The sequence below is a fragment of the Saccostrea echinata genome, unplaced genomic scaffold (genome assembly GCF_033153115.1).
Source record: "Saccostrea echinata isolate AGI-Se365-2 ecotype Australia unplaced genomic scaffold, CSIRO_AGI_Sech_v1 ptg000009l, whole genome shotgun sequence".
NCBI lineage: Eukaryota > Metazoa > Mollusca > Bivalvia > Ostreida > Ostreidae > Saccostrea > Saccostrea echinata.
Genome location: NW_026889758.1, coordinates 2,739,135 through 2,756,930, shown reverse-complemented (window position 1 = coordinate 2,756,930; position 17,796 = coordinate 2,739,135). Strand labels below are relative to the sequence as shown.

The following is a 17,796-nucleotide window of genomic DNA, read 5'->3' as shown; positions in this document are numbered from 1 at the left end:
AGTTATCTAATTCCATTCTTTTAGCAATTAATGTGTTATTTTATTTTAATTAATAGTATTATTTTCATCTCAATTTAACCGCATGATTACAGAACAGAGACTCAAGATTTTAAAAGCTTTATTATCAGTATCTTACTTTTACTTTACATGTATTTCTAAATATCCGTGATGCATAGTATAATAGAACTAGCGTTAAAAAATTTAATAAGTTAAAATATTATAAAATCTAGAGCGCATGAAAACGAATAAAATAGAAATAATTTTTTTAAAAAAAAAGGAAGACTAGTAATAAGCATCATTACTTATCATTTACCGTTTGTCAAATAAAAAAAAAAAATTTATCGTAAAATTAATATTAATGATAATAAAATAAATATAGAATTTTAAAAAATGAAAGTAATTAATTTAAAATATTTATTTCATTTACTATTCATTGCATTATCAGAATTTTTATATTTTTAAACTTTTTTTGTGATAATGTAAAACAGACTATAGGTCACCTGTAATTAATTTCTTTAGTTCTCTCCCTCCCCTAACCTGTAAACCATTCCCACCTAGCCAAAACCAGTCACCTGTAACATTTTCAGAATTTTGGCTAAGTGGGAAGACACCATTACAAATAATACCTGGTTTAGTGCAGATATAGGTGTTAATCGCTATGTGACATGGTAGGTCATTCCAATGATAAGGTGAATTTTGACGGATGTGTAAACAATCTTCGTTCCCACTGTTGTCCGGTTGTCCTAAAGTAACAAAACAAAATAGCTATCTGTAAGTATCCTATGTGTCTATACTGGGACATAATTGCTAGATGATTATATAAATAACATGCCTTGTCCCCAGTATGTGAAAGAGAACGGCTCCTCGCTATCCACCCAATTCCATGTTCCTTCACTGGAAATGTCATTTGCAGACAAGTATGTTCCGTAACCACCAAATAGATTCCCGTCTACAAAACGATATAAATCATTACAGAAACATCACCCAGGGAAGTCCAGAAGATAACTAACTAACGATATTGTTGCAACTTCAGAACATTGAATTCACCAAATGTGGTAAATTATTATTTTACAGTCAAATTAGAAAGAACTATGAATTACAAGACTACTTGAAATTTCCAATTAATAAATCTGTACATTCTAAATTAACAAAACTGAGAATTTCTGCACACCCTTTAGAAATTGAAATAGGCAGATATTCAAAGCCTTGTATCCCAAAAGAATCTCGTTTTTGTCACTATTGTAAAAATGTTGTAGAAAATGAAATACATTTCATATATGACTGTCCTATATATAAAGATTTGCGAAAAAAGTATTACCCTTTGAACATCTATAATTTAAATAATAACATGTTGAAGGAAAATCATTGTAAAGTACTTTGTAATCCTGACAATGCAGTTCATTCTAGAAGGCTATGCGAATTTTTACATGAATGTTTTGAATTGCGTTCTAAAAATAGAGCACAATAATATATATTTAATGCATTAATTAGTTTATCTCTGTCCATATTATACTGTTTATACTATTTGCATAATGATTATGTATAACTTCAAGTTGTAAACGTAGTTGACTTCACTGATTTGTACACTTGCATGTATGTATGTACTTTAGTATATGTTTTAGTAATCTGAAAACACACTGTATTTTTCATTTTGTTTGTAACATGGTTGTATGCCAACATGTTTGATGAATCAATAAATTGAATTGAAATTGAAATTGTTATAGTTGACAAGTTCTTGTTACGTCACTAATTTTGATATCGATTCCCTTTTGAATCAAGCTTTAGACAGGAATAAACCAGAGTGGATTTGATACTTTAGATTTCAGAAACTTTAATGTAACATCAGGAAAAGAACAAGATTTGTTTCTGAAACACTGATGTCCACGTATGGAAGCTAAGGTCAAGGCTTAATTTTTTTATATCTAGGTAAGAATTCAATTAAAAATGGTGGTAACAAAAGAAAGGTCTTGTCACAAGAAATACACAGGTGAAATATGAAAGCCCTAACACCAACCTTTCAGAAAGTATGGTCAAATTAAAGTTTTACAAAATCAGGTAATACTCCGGGATAATGAGGTCAAAAATATTGGTAGCAAAGAAAAGTTATTATCACAAGGAATACACAAGTGAAATATGAAAGCTCTAGCTCTTGCACCATACGTTCAAAAGTTAAAGGAAAGGGTAAAGTTTTTACTAATGTAGGTTAAACTCAAAGGTCAACGTCAGGAGGTCAAAATGTTGCAACCCAAAGGAAGGTCTTGTCAAAAGGAATGCACAAGTGATTTATGAAAGCTCTAGAACCAGTCTTTCAAAAATTATGGCCAAGGTTAAGTTTTTTCAAAAGTAAGTCAAACTCAAAGGTCAAGGTCAAAAATATTGGTACCCAAAGAAAGGTCTGGTCACAAGAAATACACATATGAAATATAAAAGCCCTAGCACAAACTGTCAAAGTTAAGTCCAAGGTTAAAGTTTGGTAAAATTTTGTAAAAGTAGGTCAAACTCCAAGGTCAAGAGGTCAAATGTGTTTATATATAAAGAAAAGTCTTGTCACAAGAAATACACATGTGAAATAAGAAAGCCCTAGCACCAACCATTCAACAGTTATGGGCATTATTAAAGTTTTTGCAGAGAGACGGATAGATTAACAGACAGACAGAGACGGACAGACCACAAACTTTATGCCCCCGAATCTTCGATTACGGCGGCATAAAAAGAATTTTTTGGCAAAGACCTGTCCGATAGTGATTGAGCTGACGGTTCATTTATTTCATTATACTGCATTGTTACTTTTGTGAAGATAACGAACAGTGATCAATCTCAGTAATCCTATAAACAAAATAAATCGTGAACAACAGGGCAAAATCACGGACCCCTGGCAAAAACACGGACCCCTGGCAAAAACACGGACCCCTGGCAAAATCACGGACCCCTGGCCAAAGCATGGACCCCTGGCAAAATCACGGACCCCTGGCAAAAACACGGACCCCTGGCCAAAGCATGGACCCCTGGCAAAAACACGGACCCCTGGCAAAATCACGGACCCTGGCAACAACAAGGACCCCTGGCAAAATCACGGACCCCCGGCAAAATCACGGACCCCTCGCAAAATCACGGATCCCCGGCAAAATCACGTACCCCTGGCAAAACACGGACCCCTGGCAAAACACTGAATCCTGGCAAAACACGGACCCCTGGCAAAATCACGGACCCCTTGGCAAAACACGGACCCCTGGCAAAATCACGGACCCCTGGCAAAACACGGACTCCTGGCCAAAGCATGGACCCCTAGCAAAATCACGGCCCCTGGGAAAAAACACGGACCCCTGGCAAAAACACTGACCCCTGGCAAAAACACGGACCCCTGGAAACACCATGCAGAGGTGGGATCATAATGTAAATGTTGAAATTTGAAAACACTGAACCTGCATTTTGCTATTTTATGTTTGACTAGCATGAGTACTTTGTACTTATGTTTTATTTTACATTTTTAAAAATTTTGAATTGTATTGAAAAATTTATTATCGGAAAGTATCGTGTAGCCCCTTTCAGTCTTGAAATAATTATCACGTGTGCGATATAAGATATATCGCTAAAGAAAGATCACAGGTATTTGATGTTAGTGATGTGACAAGCACGTTTAGCAGTGCATGCTCTGAAATATTGAATTCTTTTCGAAATGACATTATTTTTTAACTGAAATATGATCTTTTCATTCACTTTAAATGAAATAACAGATTGACGATAAAAGTATCATCTGATTGATTACTCAATCTACACTGAACTCACAAGTACTGACGATAAATTCTTGTGTGGCCTTATTTGGTACAATAGGTAGTGTTCCACCAAAGTTTGAACAAGTTGTACGAGCGGAGTGCCAGTCACCTCCACCTTGGAATGCCTTGTAACATTTCCCGCCAAAATATTCCCAACCATTTTCACATGTGAAATACACAGGCGTGATCCCTTAAAATCAACAGTAAAAATTGCATTTGGCAAACTGAATGACAATTTATTGAAAAACTTAACTTCAAATCAAGCCAGATTTACTTGAAAGGTACACCAGTTTATGTACATAAAATGGCAGATATATGCAACTTGAAGTAAATTGACAATATGTTGTTATTAAGCGGTTTATCAAGTCAGGATTAAACGTTTTCTTTAAACAAAAAAAATGTTTAAGTAGACCTTAAAGCTATCAAATTTTGATAAAATTCATTTTATGGCAATGTTGTAAAATTGGCGTCGGATCAACTTTTTTTTTTAAATTTCCTTTAAAAGGACAAAAGCCAGGACAGGATTGTGGAAAGTAAATATCTAAGCGATCATAACTTAAAAGCTTTCTTTTTTACCGGAGGCCACTGGGCAGGATTCAGCAAACGCATTCTGTCCCAGAACACAGTCAATACGGAAATAAATTTTCAGTAAAAAGTTATAATTCTCGACAATAGATATATATTGATGTTAAAAGTATATAGTATTTCGTTCCCAAAACAATAAAACTACTTCCACCTTAACGCATAATTTTTTTTTTTTTTTGTCTAATTTATTTTGGTATACCAAACATGATGTGTTTATGAAACACTTATGCCCCCGTATGGCAGCTCATGGCCAAGATGTAAAGTTTTTTTTTCAAATTTAGGTCAAACCTCAAGGGAAAAAGGGTCAAAAATGTTGGTACCCAAAGGAATACAGATGTGAAATATGGAAGCTCTTGCACTAACCATTCAGAAATTATGGCCAAGGTTAAATGTTTTCAAAAGTAGGTCGTAATCAAAGGTCAAGGCCATGATGTCAAAAAATATTGCGGGTACTTTAGGAAAGGTCTTAAATTTGAAAAGCTTCAACCTTGGCTTAAACTTCTGAACAGTTTGTGCTAGTGCTCTCAGTTCACATGCATATTCCTTGTGTCAAGACCTTTCTTTAGGCATCAAAACTTTTGACCTCTTGACTTTGAAGTTTGGTCTATTTTTGTAAAATTTTGCCTGGGTCATGAGGTGTCAGACGGGGGCAGCAGTGTTTCACAAGCACATTTTATTGTATTCCTCGATTGTATGTGTCATTTTGAGTAAATCATTAGATTACAAGTATCATGCATTTGTGTTATTCCTTACTCCCGTGATTACTACTCGGCGTAATGAACTAAAAAAAATGACCGTCAATACACAAGTATATAGTGAAGATCACAAATTCTCGATAAAATGAAGCACTGTATACTTCACTATTTCAGTTACCAAAAAATAAATCATCATTTTTCATCAAATCGTATTATTAGGATATATAGATAATCAAATACATCATGTTATTCTGACCTTTTAAATGTAATCCCAACCAAAGTAAAAGATAAATAATCCACAACATTATCGAATGTCGACGATGGATATTTTAAAAGTGTTTCCCTTCCTTCTTTGATGACATTCGGCTAACTCTGTCGAACTATTATAAAAGAAATGGAAAGCAGAATGAATATTTTGATTTTCATTTTTTAAAAAATATATGATGACCATCCACTTTGAAACTAACGTTTTAAGGTTGTATTTATTTATTATTCTTTTTTAATAATCCGTAAAAAGAAATAAATGCTTTTCCGGAAGATGTTGACCCATTTTGGGTTTGTTCAGTTTAGCGTGCGAATTTGATTTCCTCTTCGTGAAACGATAATGACAGCAGTGGATGTTTTTGTTGGAAATTACACGTTGATTGATTTCGAACTGTACGACTTATGGTTAAATGGTTACTCTGGTAAGGCTTATTTATATCTCAATCTCTGTTTGTTCAAAGTCACGACTATGGATGTCAATAAATCACTATTTAGCTCATACGTACATAGTTGACAGGTCTGGTACAATCACTAGATTTAGCTACGTAGCTTGAATTACCTACATAGCTTTATTTACCTACCTGAAGTAGCTTTATATAGCTTCTAAATCAAACTTATTTCTTAACTAATAATTTTTCCCAGAAAGTGCAGAAAATTGCACTTTGATGCAGTGATAATTTTCAACTTTGAACTCATCTGAAAACAATTCATGAAAAAATCACTCTTGGAGATGTGTCTTTTTTTGCGCAATTGCAATCAAAGTTCTAAAAGTTTTGGGGCTATATACAACAGTTAATTTGTGACCTAACAGTTACTTCTTGAGTGTAATAACAAAGAAAACCAGTTTTGGTTAACATGAGCACAATGTGAAGTAGTCATACTTATCCACGCCTCATCGCACACAAGGTGTGTACAGTTACTCAAACAATGGGAATACATATTTTCCTTAAAAGTGATCAAACGCAGCAATGTTAAAACTATCTCTGCTTTAGATTGCTTTTTAAATGATACCTAGAATAAATATTAGTAGACATTTTCTTGCGACTTTTTGTCTTTTTAAAATAAAAAGCAAAATTGTGAAAAGTTGCCTTGAAATAGCTAGGTGAATAAAGCTACGGTAGGTAATTTTAGCTACGTACGTAGCTAAATGTACTGATTGTACTGGACCTGGTTGACATTAACAGTTATGAGGACGTTTTCATTTTAATCGAAATACCTAGATAAATATTGACCATCTGCTTAAAATTCGCTGAATATGTAATACTCCTTTAAGAGATGAAGAGAGTTCGATATTGCACTACAGACAGGGACTTGCTGTAGACACACCACATGTGGCTGACAAGAAATATTGCATACATGTAGGTCTTAAAAAAATTTAAAAGAAACACTACGAGTTCTTAAATCAACCATAATTATAAGCCCATCTCGGAGTTAAACTGCAGTTTTCTAGTTGATTTCAATTTTTTTGGAGTTTGAATTAGCATATATGTCATTTTTATGTCGTGATTAGTAAGAAAATATTATACATAAGCTAACCTAAAGTATGTTTCTTGTTTTAATTGAAATGTTATTCCTAAACAAAATCAAACTTATTAACCATATAGAAAGTTGCTATCAAAGAGTGAATTTTAATTTGTGATTCACAAACAATAAACAACTTGAACTTTTTAGAGTTTTTCCATATTGTAAAATTGTCAAATTAATTAACCAACAACTTCCTAGTACAGTGATGGATGCTTGTAGTATTTCAAAGCACATGGGCCATGCAGTGCCTGGAAAGGCCCCTAAATCCAAGGCAGATTACGCTGAGTTGAGTTAAATCATTGATTATTTTCCAGGGGACCTTTAGTTTTCATTGACTGGCAGGTCCTGTGGACCAAAGGCCAAGAACTTATGACTAAGATCAAAAACTTAAGTTGATTGTAAAAGTTTGCTAAATCAATGATTCTATTTAAAATTGCTCTAATAAAAATACTAGTGTCTGTTTAAAAATGCTTGCATTAAATTGTCTTTATAAATTCCCTTAAAAAAGATTAAAACCAAGTTCATATTTATGTATAAAAAAGTTATTCTCAATATTACATTTAGGTGTTAGTCGTAAGTTTTCTGTAAAATGGGGTCCAGTGATGTAAAATAAGTTTGGCAAAGACTTTGCCTCATGCTATTTTGAGATAAGAGAGAGACAGACTCAGATACAGAGAGAGAAAGAGTGGAAGGGCCCTTACTTTCATTTTATTCAGAATACATGGTAGATATATCATATAATTTAATCTTTGAAAATGTTTATGGTTAATTGTTTTAGTAATTAAATTTTGTACTAAATCTGACTACAAAGTGTATGCCCATTTTGTTCCAGCTCATGATGCAGCTCTGTTCCTGCAGAAAAGTGGGGTCCTACAGAAGGCCGATGTTTCCATGGAGATCGTGTACAGTGACATTCAAGATCAGTACAGGCTGTTCACAAGTATGGAAAAACTTCTGAAGTCACCCCCTAAATTAATTGATCAGCAGATCTACCAAATGGAAACAGATATGCAAAAACGTGTCATTGAAAGGTAAACTTACTTGTTAATTTTCAAGAATATTTCGGTAATTTAATGAAGTTGAATAATAATTTTAAAGCTTGCAGTTATTGAACTTATTAATCAAGTACTTAATTAAATATGTGATGTTTTGTTGAAGGTATTATAGGTTTGATTCTGTGGTTGTCAGAGAAATACTTGGTAAGAAACTGTCCTCCAGAAATAGAAAGGACATGGAGGATGTCAGTGAAAAAACAAGAATTCCAATTCGTAGCTGTAGAAGACAGGTACAAAAAAACTCAAGTGTCTTAATACCTTTAGAAAGAGTTGTTTATCTCTATTTTTTGCAATTTTAAAAAACAGTTTACAGGTATTTTAAAATCAAGTCAATTAGAAGATTTGTTTTGTATGATACTAAATGACAACAATATTGAAAAAAATATAATAATTTTGCAAATAAAAACATTAAAGAAAATATGCAGGTAAAAATTGGAAGAATATTTGTTGATTTTAACACCAAACACATCAATAAATCATCATTCCTTCGTGGTTCTATTAACAGCACATATTTTCAATTACAGTTTGACAATCTAAAACGGGTCTTCAAGACTGTAGAAGACATGATGGGATCATTAGTGGAGAACATCAAGACACATTATCTCCTGTCTGAAGATCTGGCAAGGTAAGAATTCAGTAACATCAAGACACATTATCACCTGTCTGTAGATTTGGCCAGGTAAGAATTCAGTAACATCAAGACACATTACCTCCTGTCTGAAGATCTGACAAGGTAAGAATTCAGTAACATCAAGACACATTACCACTTGTCTGAAGATCTGGCCAGGTAAGAATTCAGTAACATCAAGACACATTACCTCCTGTCTGTAGATCTGGCCAGGTAAGAATTCAGTAACATCAAGACACATTACCACTTGTCTGAAGATCTGGCCAGGTAAGAATTCAGTAACTTCAAGACACATTACCACCTGTCTGAAGATCTGGCCAGGTAAGAATTCAGTAACATCAAGACATATTATCACCTGTCTGTAGATCTGGCCAGGTAAGAATTCAGTAACATCAAGACACATTACCACCTGTCTGAAGATCTGGCCAGGTAAGAATTCAGTAACATCAAGACACATTACCACCTGTCTGAAGATCTGGCCAGGTAAGAATTCAGCAACAACAAGACACATTACATCTGTCAGAAGATCAGGCCAGGTAAGAATTCAGTAACATCAAGACACATTACCTCCTGTCTGAAGATCTGGCCAGGTAAGAATTCAGTAACATCAAGACACATTACCTCCTGTCTAAGCTCTGGCCAGGTAAGAATTCAGAAATTGTTTTTCTAGATATCTAACAGTTAAATACAAACCTAATGTAGAGTTCAGGAGCATGCTTCCTGGATATCTTATAATTAAATTCAATAACTATCTCACAATTAAATACAAACCCAGTTTAGAATTTAGTAACATGCTTCTTTGATATATCACAATTAATTAATTATGTATGAAGTTCAGGGATTCAAATAAACAACACAAAACAGTAAAATTCAGAAAAAGTGCCTGCTAAATATCTGTTTATAAAGCCCAAAACAGAGTATAGATAGAGGTCTGTGAGAAATTTCCAAGATGTTCAAAGGTGACAGCACTTACTGAATATTTAACAAATTTTAGACAATGGAAAAATGATAGGAATACTTCTTAGTAATTATAAGGTAAATGAAGGTATATCTTCACAAAGTTATGTAACTCTGTCAACCTTAAGAGGCTCATATCTCATAAAATAGTAAAAAATATATAGTAGTCATGTATTAATCTCAAGATACCGGTATCTTTTTGCATAAACTGAATTGTATTTCATTCGCAGAGTTGAATTATTCACTATTAATGTACAGTCAAACCTTGTTATCTCGAACTCCATGGGACCAAGGAAAAACTTCAAGATATCCAAGGATTCGAGATATAGAGGATAAAATACTTAAATAATAAGTGGTTTGAACTTCTAAATCATGGTATTTGAAATATCTGTGTTCGAGATACTGAAGTTCAACTGTATTTGTTCTTCTTTTGATATTTTAGTCATTTTGAGCTTTGAAAAAAGACTCCACCCCCAGTGAACAGTTTATCTTGTGCATTTCATTCAGTTTAAACAAAATTTTATGAAGCATAGTAAATGTTATTGAATCTCTTATTTAAACATTAAACAAGATAAACAGAATTTTATTTATTTTATATCTGTATATGTGAACTCTCTTTATTGTGTTGTTTGAACAGGCAGTATGCAGCCATTGTCTTCATTGCTAACAACAGATTTGAGACTGGAAAGAAAAAACTCAGCCACCTGACATTTGAGGACTTTGTGTTCTGTGCTAACCAGATGATAACAAACTGGTCCTACAGCTCTGTAGGTAAGAGAACTTTGTAACCAGATAATAATAAACTGGTCCTACAGCTCTGTAGGTAAGAGAACTTTGTAACCAGATAATAACAAACTGGTCCTACAGCTCAGTAGCTAAGAGAACTTTGTAACCAGATAATAACAAACTGGTCCTACAGCTTTGTGGGTAAGAGAACTTTGTAACCAGATAATAACAAATTGGTGCTACAGCGCAGTAGTTAAGAGAACTAGATAATCAGATAATAACAAACTGGTCCTACAGCTTTGTGGGTAAGAGAACTTTGTAACCAGATAATAACAAACTGGTCCTACAGCTCTGTAGGTAAGAGAACTTTGTAACCAGATGATAACAAACTGGTCCTACAGCTCTATAGGTAAGATAACTTTGGGATGTGTTTATTTTGATCCACTGAGGGAACAATTGATGCTTATTCCTGACACACCAGTTGTGTGTGCCTTGGGAATGTGTCACACCAAATACCCAGTAAACATGAAGGTCACCTGAACAAAAAGTATTTAATTGTTTTCAAAGTGTTACATTGTTTAAAGACATATTTGATTAAAACAGTGTCTTAAAGTATGCTTGAAAGCCATTAGAGCAAAAGAAATTTAATGAATTGTTGATAAATTCAGGGATAACATTGTTTTCCAAAAAAACCCTTACTTACTAATCCCCTGTAATGTCGTAGAAAAACATTTCTTGTAGAATATACAAATTTATGTAATTTATGCAGCTAGAATTTTTTTTTATTGGAAGACTTTTTATAATATCCCAGATTTAAGGTGCTAGACCTGAGACTATTTTTGAAAAGACCTTTATAGGGCCATCTTTAAAAAGTCTTGTGGGTCCTTATATTTTGCCATATTGATAACTAGGGGGACCCTATTTTTCACCAATTTCTTTTTTTTTTCTTTTTTTCTTTTTTTTTTTTTTTTTACAAATTTATCTTAAACCTACAAGAATTATTCAAAGAATGATATTCAGTCATTGGTCTTTGCAAATAAACTAATACCCACCACCACCAGCACCATTTCACATAAATTAATCAAAATAACTTTAATTTTTCTTTTTAATTTTTAGTTGTATACTTGTAAAAAAAAAAAAAAAAAAAATTGTTAGATTCCTTGAAATAATGAAAAATTCAGCTTATGGGTTTGCCTCGTTCTATTTTCAGGAAAAAGAGTAAAGTCTGTGAAAGATCATTTTCTATCTCCATTTAAAGATTTTTTGCCTCAAATAAAAAATACAGAATTTATTTATAGTTTTTCCAATGATATCTGTTAAAGTTTTTTAAAGAATAAAAAATTATTATTTTGTTGTATTTCTGTTGTGCAATTATGGATAAGAAAACTCCTGAAGTTCACAATCCTTCTTGAAAATCTTATTAGTAAAAATTTCTCTTCTCTATATAAAAAATCAGATGATATCAGAACATGTGATGGACACAAAAATTATCTTAAACATCAGAGGTTTATGTAGTTATCAATATATAACCATCAAGAAAAACATATTGATGATTGATTGTTTTACGTGGTTGATGATAGTATCTGTTCTAGAGATAGATTTTTTGTGACTTTAAGGAGGCTGGGGGGTCAACAAATTAACCACAAATTAACCACCAGATTTAACTTAATTTTTTAGATATGATATCTTAAGCTGTCAACTATCATTTGGCAAAGAAAAATTTCAAAAATTTTAGTTTTAAAATTTGATCATTTTCTATATCTTCATATGGAGCTCTTCTTCTAAAGGAGATCAATATAGTCTAAAAATGGCCACAACCCCCCAGCCTCCTTAAGGAAGCTGTTTATTTAAATTGACAAAGAGGGAAAGTGCAAACATAAGATTTAAGTAACAAAAAAATAGATAGAGGATATTCAATGCTTTGTAGTTGGATATGGAATTTATTTCATGACTGGGACAGAATTTTTTCATATTTTCACAAGTGCAAAGTATGAGTGAAAATATCAAAAAGTCCTGTTTTACAAGTGAAATAAATTCCATATCCAACTACAAAACATTGAATTTTCTGTTTATTACATTTTCTTTGAATTTCCCTTTGCCTCTGTCTTTTCTTAAAACAGTGTCATAAGCTATGACGTCACAGTTGAGCAGTTGAGACATCATAGCTTTGCAGTTGTGAGATTGAAACCATTGTAAACATTGGATTTCATCAACATAATTGAAGAAACTTTTGCAGTTTTAGTCTCTGTGTCAAGATGGTTTATTAACTCTATCTTATAACAAGCCAGGGAGTATTTTTTACAACACTCTTCTTGAAGGGTAGGAAAATCTCGAAATTTGCTGCACTTCTGATAATCTGTCACACTGTAAAAATTATATATTATTTAGGAACATATCGTCTGTCCTTAAGAAATGAGAATTGTTATGTTTATGTGGAGTGGATCAGGAACCCTTGACTTGGGAGGATAACTTTTACACGAGCAATACATTTAGTTACAAAATCAAATGTATACATTTATACACAGATTGTCTACAAAATAATTATTTGAGTCTTGTTTTGGTATCTAGAATGTAAAGTGCATGAAGACATGGATGTTGATTTAGACCGGAGATTTCTTCAGGATTTAAGAGAACTCAAATTGATTGCAGAAAAAGAGGTTCTAGATGACCATAAAGGGTGAGACTTTACTGATTATAAAAATGTTAACATTGTAAAGTTTAACACTGTAAAGTAAAGTGTTAACATTGGAAAGTAGTGTTGACATGGTAAAGTAAAGTGTGTTGACATTGTAAAGTGTTAACATTGTAAAGTAAAGTGTGTTAACACTGTAAAGTGTTAACATTGTAAAGTAAAGTGTGTTAACACTGTAAAGTGTTAATATTGTTAAAGTGTTAACATTGTAAAGTGTGTTAACATTGTAAAGTGTTAACATTGTTAAATATATACATTTGTGGTATCTCTCTATTATATAAACATGCAGAGAGCAAATATCTTCATACCTGTATGAAGTTTTTCGAAGGTCATAGGTCATTACGTGACCTAATCACACAGCGCAGTAATATCTACTGTAACATAAAAAGACTTACTCCACTAAGCAATATAGCATGTTTTTCATGCATAAAAATGTACAAAATACGCAAGTAAAATAATAATCATTTTATTTACAATGTAAATGAGTATTTAATACAGTTCTTGATCGATTTTACATAGAGAATAGAAAACTACGTGTTATAAGTTTCATGTCTGAGCTGCATAGTCTCAACGTTTACCCTTATTTTTCTCGCAGACCTCTGAATGCTATAATTTTTTTTCCATTAAACTTTACTCACAATATATTTGAAAATCTGTTGGAAAATATCAATGTAATGCAATCATGCCACAAACAGCTGACAAACACTGCACTTTGGAAGTTCGGTAGGCACACCTCCATCATCGAGATCGTTGTGACGTTGTCTTAACATGTAAGCTGTCGCCAGTGTCTCCATGTCAACATCATAAATTAATAAATATGCCTTACTGAAATCGTAGATTTTATGTTTTTGATCAAATTTTGTACTTGATTTCAAGTTATCTGGTCCGGACAAGAGTCTCCATCCATCCCTTTCCGACCGAAATTCCTCCAACTTTTTAGTATCAAACATCGGACGTGTTTCTTGTGTTTTTTAACATCGAATATGGGTTCTCATGAATACAAAAATTCCAAAAAGACACCAATATGCTCACTATAATAATTTATCACAAGAAGCCTTTCACAGAATATTCCCTTCAAAACAATCCTTTGCCAGATGAATTTGAAGCCAAACCGCTTTTCAAGCCGATTTACACCTAGCGTAATTTGTCAAAATCTACGACGTACAGTTAGTGCAATATTTATATTCGATTACATTCGATTGTCCGTCTCAAATGTATATATAAGTAATAAATAACAAGTTTAAAAACTTCAATGGGAATTGAAGTGGGTCGGTACGTAATCAAATCTTCTGAGAAGGCCTTCGGCCTTCACAGGATTTGATCACGTGACCGACCCACTTCAATTCCCATTGAAGTTTTTAAACTTGTTATTTATTTCTTAAGTAAAGTGTTAACATTGTAAAGCAGTGTTAACATTGTAAAGCAAAGTGTTAATATTGTAAGATAAGAGTGGGTTAGTTACAAATTAGACAGTCTAAAAATGATATCATAGTTTTATTTTGAAGCAGTGTGATGAGATTTATTAATACTTGTTGTGTTGACATGGATTGAATAAATGATGTACATTTAAAAACAATTTAAATCAAGAAGATATGTATACCGCTTCCAGTGTCTTTTAGTTGTTTTTGATCTAGAAAATAACAAAGAATACATTCTCAATTTGGACTTTTTTAAAAACAAAGTAGAGAATTTTAATTTCAGATGAACCACTGAACTAATTATTAAATCTTCTCTACTATACAGGCAGGTAATCAGTCATCTGAAGCAGACCATGTCTAAAAAATCAAGACAAATAGTGGAGGAATCTTTTAAGGTAGACCTTGATGTGCTGTCATTTTTATGAATGATATATTTTATCTTTCAGCAATTGCAATTGGTTGTTACATTTCCCTAATTATAGAAATATAGTTGCCTGTAAATTTATGCAGGTGAATTGTCTTATTGTTTGATTCATGATTTATCTTGTATTCATAATGCATGTTTAAGATTTAATTTGAAATTTATACGTCACCTGGATCACTCAGGTGAACCATTACTGTACTTTCCAGCCTTTACTATGTTTTGTTTTCTTTTTGCTTTTATTGCCAAAGTTAAAATTATGAAATGCAAATAATGTAACATAGTACAATAAGGAATTTGCACATGACACAACTGGCTTATATGTGAGAATTATGGAGGTTAGGAGGTACCTTTGGTACTTACGTACCTGACTGTCAAGGCCCACGGGTGTCTTGGAATAAAATAGCAGTAGATTGAAGATTCTGCATGAGCTGTGGTTTTGAGATAATTTTTTTTTTTATCATTGAAGAACTGGTCCAAGGCAATTATAAACATTGCTTGTGGTTTGAATCACAGCAAAGATGTCCGAGATATATTCTTAGACTTAGTGGAGAAGGTAAGCTGATAGTATTGCAAAGTTTGAATTCTCTGGTGTAGAAAATTACTATTTTTGTAGGCACGGATCCAGGATTTTGTATTATAGGAACACTATTAGATGGCAAGGGTTCTGGGTACCTTAAATGTCCCCAGTAAGTCAAGGACAATGTTCAGTGGGCTGTAGAGCCCACCATAAGCTAAAAACAATCAGCAATTAATAAGCATTATTTGGCAAATAAATGTCTGTAATTTTACTTATAATACACTGATGTATGACAGTAAAAACTATTTTCTGAAATATTTTTTGTTGTTTAAATTCTTTGAAAGGGGGGGGGGGGGCACCCCTACCTGAATCCATGCCTGGTTTGCAGAACTAGGATTTTAATTGTCAACCTACATGTATATCACACTAAGATAGAAACAATATCAAAGTAAATATTAAAGAATGTTGTTTATACTATTCTAATTATGTCTCATGTCTACAGGTGACAGAACCCTGCTTGTCTGTGGGTCTAACTGCTCCAGACATGAACACATTCCTCAGTGCTTACAAGGACACTATTGTCAAAATGGATGTCTTCAGGTAATCTTTGATTTAAAGTAATTCAGAAAGCAAACTGTAAAGCCCCTACAAATTTCCAATTAAATGACATTGGCTGTTTTGTTATTTCATGGTTCTCCAATTTATTGGTTCAGCCTGATTTATTGGGGGTAGAGTAAGCTGATTACTTTAAGTAAAGATATTTTATTTTGATTGCAGACATCAGCCTCACATGTTAGTGGTGTGGGACAGATACATGAAGACTTTAATTCTATGTGTACTACAGATCTACCACACCTGACAGCCATTATAACATCAAAATTAAGACGAACATGCTTATAGGCAGCTGCTAGTATTAACTGTCAATGTTTACAGACGGCTGCTAGTATTAACTGTAAATGTTTACAGACAGCTTCTGATGTAAAGTGTAGATGTTTACAGACAGCTTCTGGTGTTAACTGTAAATGTTTACAGACAGCTGCGGGTGTTAATTGTAAATGTTTACAGACAGCTTCTGATGTAAAGTGTAGATGTTTACAGACAGCTTCTGGTGTTAACTGTAAATGTTTACAGACAGCTGCGGGTGTTAACTGTAAATGTTTACAGACAGCTTCTGATGTAAAGTGTAAATGTTTACAGACAGCTGCTAGTATTAACTGTAAATGTTTAGAGACAGCTTCTGATGTAAAGTGTAGATGTTTACAGACAGCTGCTAGTATTAACTGTAAATGTTTACAGACAGCTGCCGGTGTTAACTGTAAATTTTTACAGACAGCTTCTGATGTAAAGTGTAGATGTTTACAGACAGCTTCTGGTGTTAACTGTAAATGTTTACAGACAGCTGCTGGTGTTAACTGTAAATGTTTAGACAGCTGCTGGTGTTAACTGTAAATGTTTAGACATCTGCTGGTGTTAACTTTAAATGATGTTCACATATATATTTCTCTGGAGTGTCTTCAGCACACAGAAATGGAGAGAAAGCTGATTACCTGTCAACAAAAGTTAGCTAAATGTTTACCCACATAGTAGTGGGTAGAAGTTAACTAAATGTATACCTGTATAATAGTGGGATGGAAGTTTTGATAACACATCAGGTGTCAATATGTCAATGTTTTGATAGTTAGCTGACTGAGGACAAGATGTCATGCCTGAATCAAGAAGAGTCCATTGTCTGTTCAAATATCTGTTTTTTGTTAACATTCTTCAAAATGCCGTTCACTTAAGTTTTTTGTCTGATTTCATCAAAATTCTGTATTAAGTAGGATGTATGAATTTTTATTAGTTTATTGTACTTACTAGATAATTTTGATTAATGGTTTGCTTTTGTTACTTAAAACAGGATACTTTTTTTAATCATCCCCCCAAAAAACATAAGGAGATGTAACTGATTATATAAATTTTCTTTGTTCAGATTTGACTGAGGCCTGGTAGAACTTCTAGAGACATATTTTTATATAACATTAAATGTTTCTTTCCATTTACTGTTAAAGTTATACCCTGGGGCTAATGTAAAACTCTTTAAAATGTAATATATGTTAATCAATTTATAATTTGATGAACATGTAGTTTATGTAAAAAAAAATGTTCCAGAAACTTCTGAGTACAGTTGTATTGTACAGTTACATATGTTAATAAGAATTTTAAAAATTTCAAGGACTTGAATTTTGTGTCCTGTATTCAGTAACATTTTTATCAATACTGAAGTCAGAGGAAGCCCTCGGCTAACTGATCATTGATGGATGTTTTGACAAATGAAGTCTTAAATTTGTTTATTGACTTCATAAATCATGACTGCCTCCAGGCAAATCAAGCCGTGAAGTCAAAATACAAATTACATCTGGACATTTAACCAGACTAGATTTTCCCTAATTTTTAAAGTACGCTCTTTTAGTAATTTTACATTGACCTTCATAAAGAAATTGAGGTTCCTGTTTCATAGTAGTGCAGATATTGTCATTTTAAACCATCGTCCATTTGAGT

The 17,796-nt window shown here is 32.9% G+C and overlaps 1 protein-coding gene across 1 annotated transcript; it reads left to right on the top strand.

The window, feature by feature from the left end:
* The first annotated feature begins 5,626 nt into the window (after positions 1-5,626).
* On the top strand, positions 5,627-16,879 carry LOC133181611 (acidic fibroblast growth factor intracellular-binding protein-like). The gene is made up of 10 exons (XM_061316157.1): positions 5,627-5,739; positions 7,674-7,872; positions 8,000-8,126; positions 8,421-8,521; positions 10,119-10,252; positions 12,776-12,884; positions 14,643-14,712; positions 15,208-15,294; positions 15,761-15,858; positions 16,036-16,879. The coding sequence occupies exons 1-10, from the start codon at positions 5,658-5,660 to the stop codon at positions 16,115-16,117; spliced, it is 1,089 nt and encodes a 362-aa protein (XP_061172141.1). The 5' UTR covers positions 5,627-5,657; the 3' UTR covers positions 16,118-16,879.
* Positions 16,880-17,796: the final 917 nt, after the last annotated feature.

Excerpts from the sequence above, each read along its gene's own strand:
- LOC133181611 (XM_061316157.1), top strand. The coding sequence starts at position 5,658 with ATGACAGCAGTGGATGTTTTTGTTGGAAATTACACGTTGATTGATTTC. Across the intron at positions 12,885-14,642 it reads GTTCTAGATGACCATAAAGG|GCAGGTAATCAGTCATCTGA; the intron begins GTGAGACTTTAC and ends TCTACTATACAG. Across the intron at positions 14,713-15,207 it reads TAGTGGAGGAATCTTTTAAG|AACTGGTCCAAGGCAATTAT; the intron begins GTAGACCTTGAT and ends TTATCATTGAAG.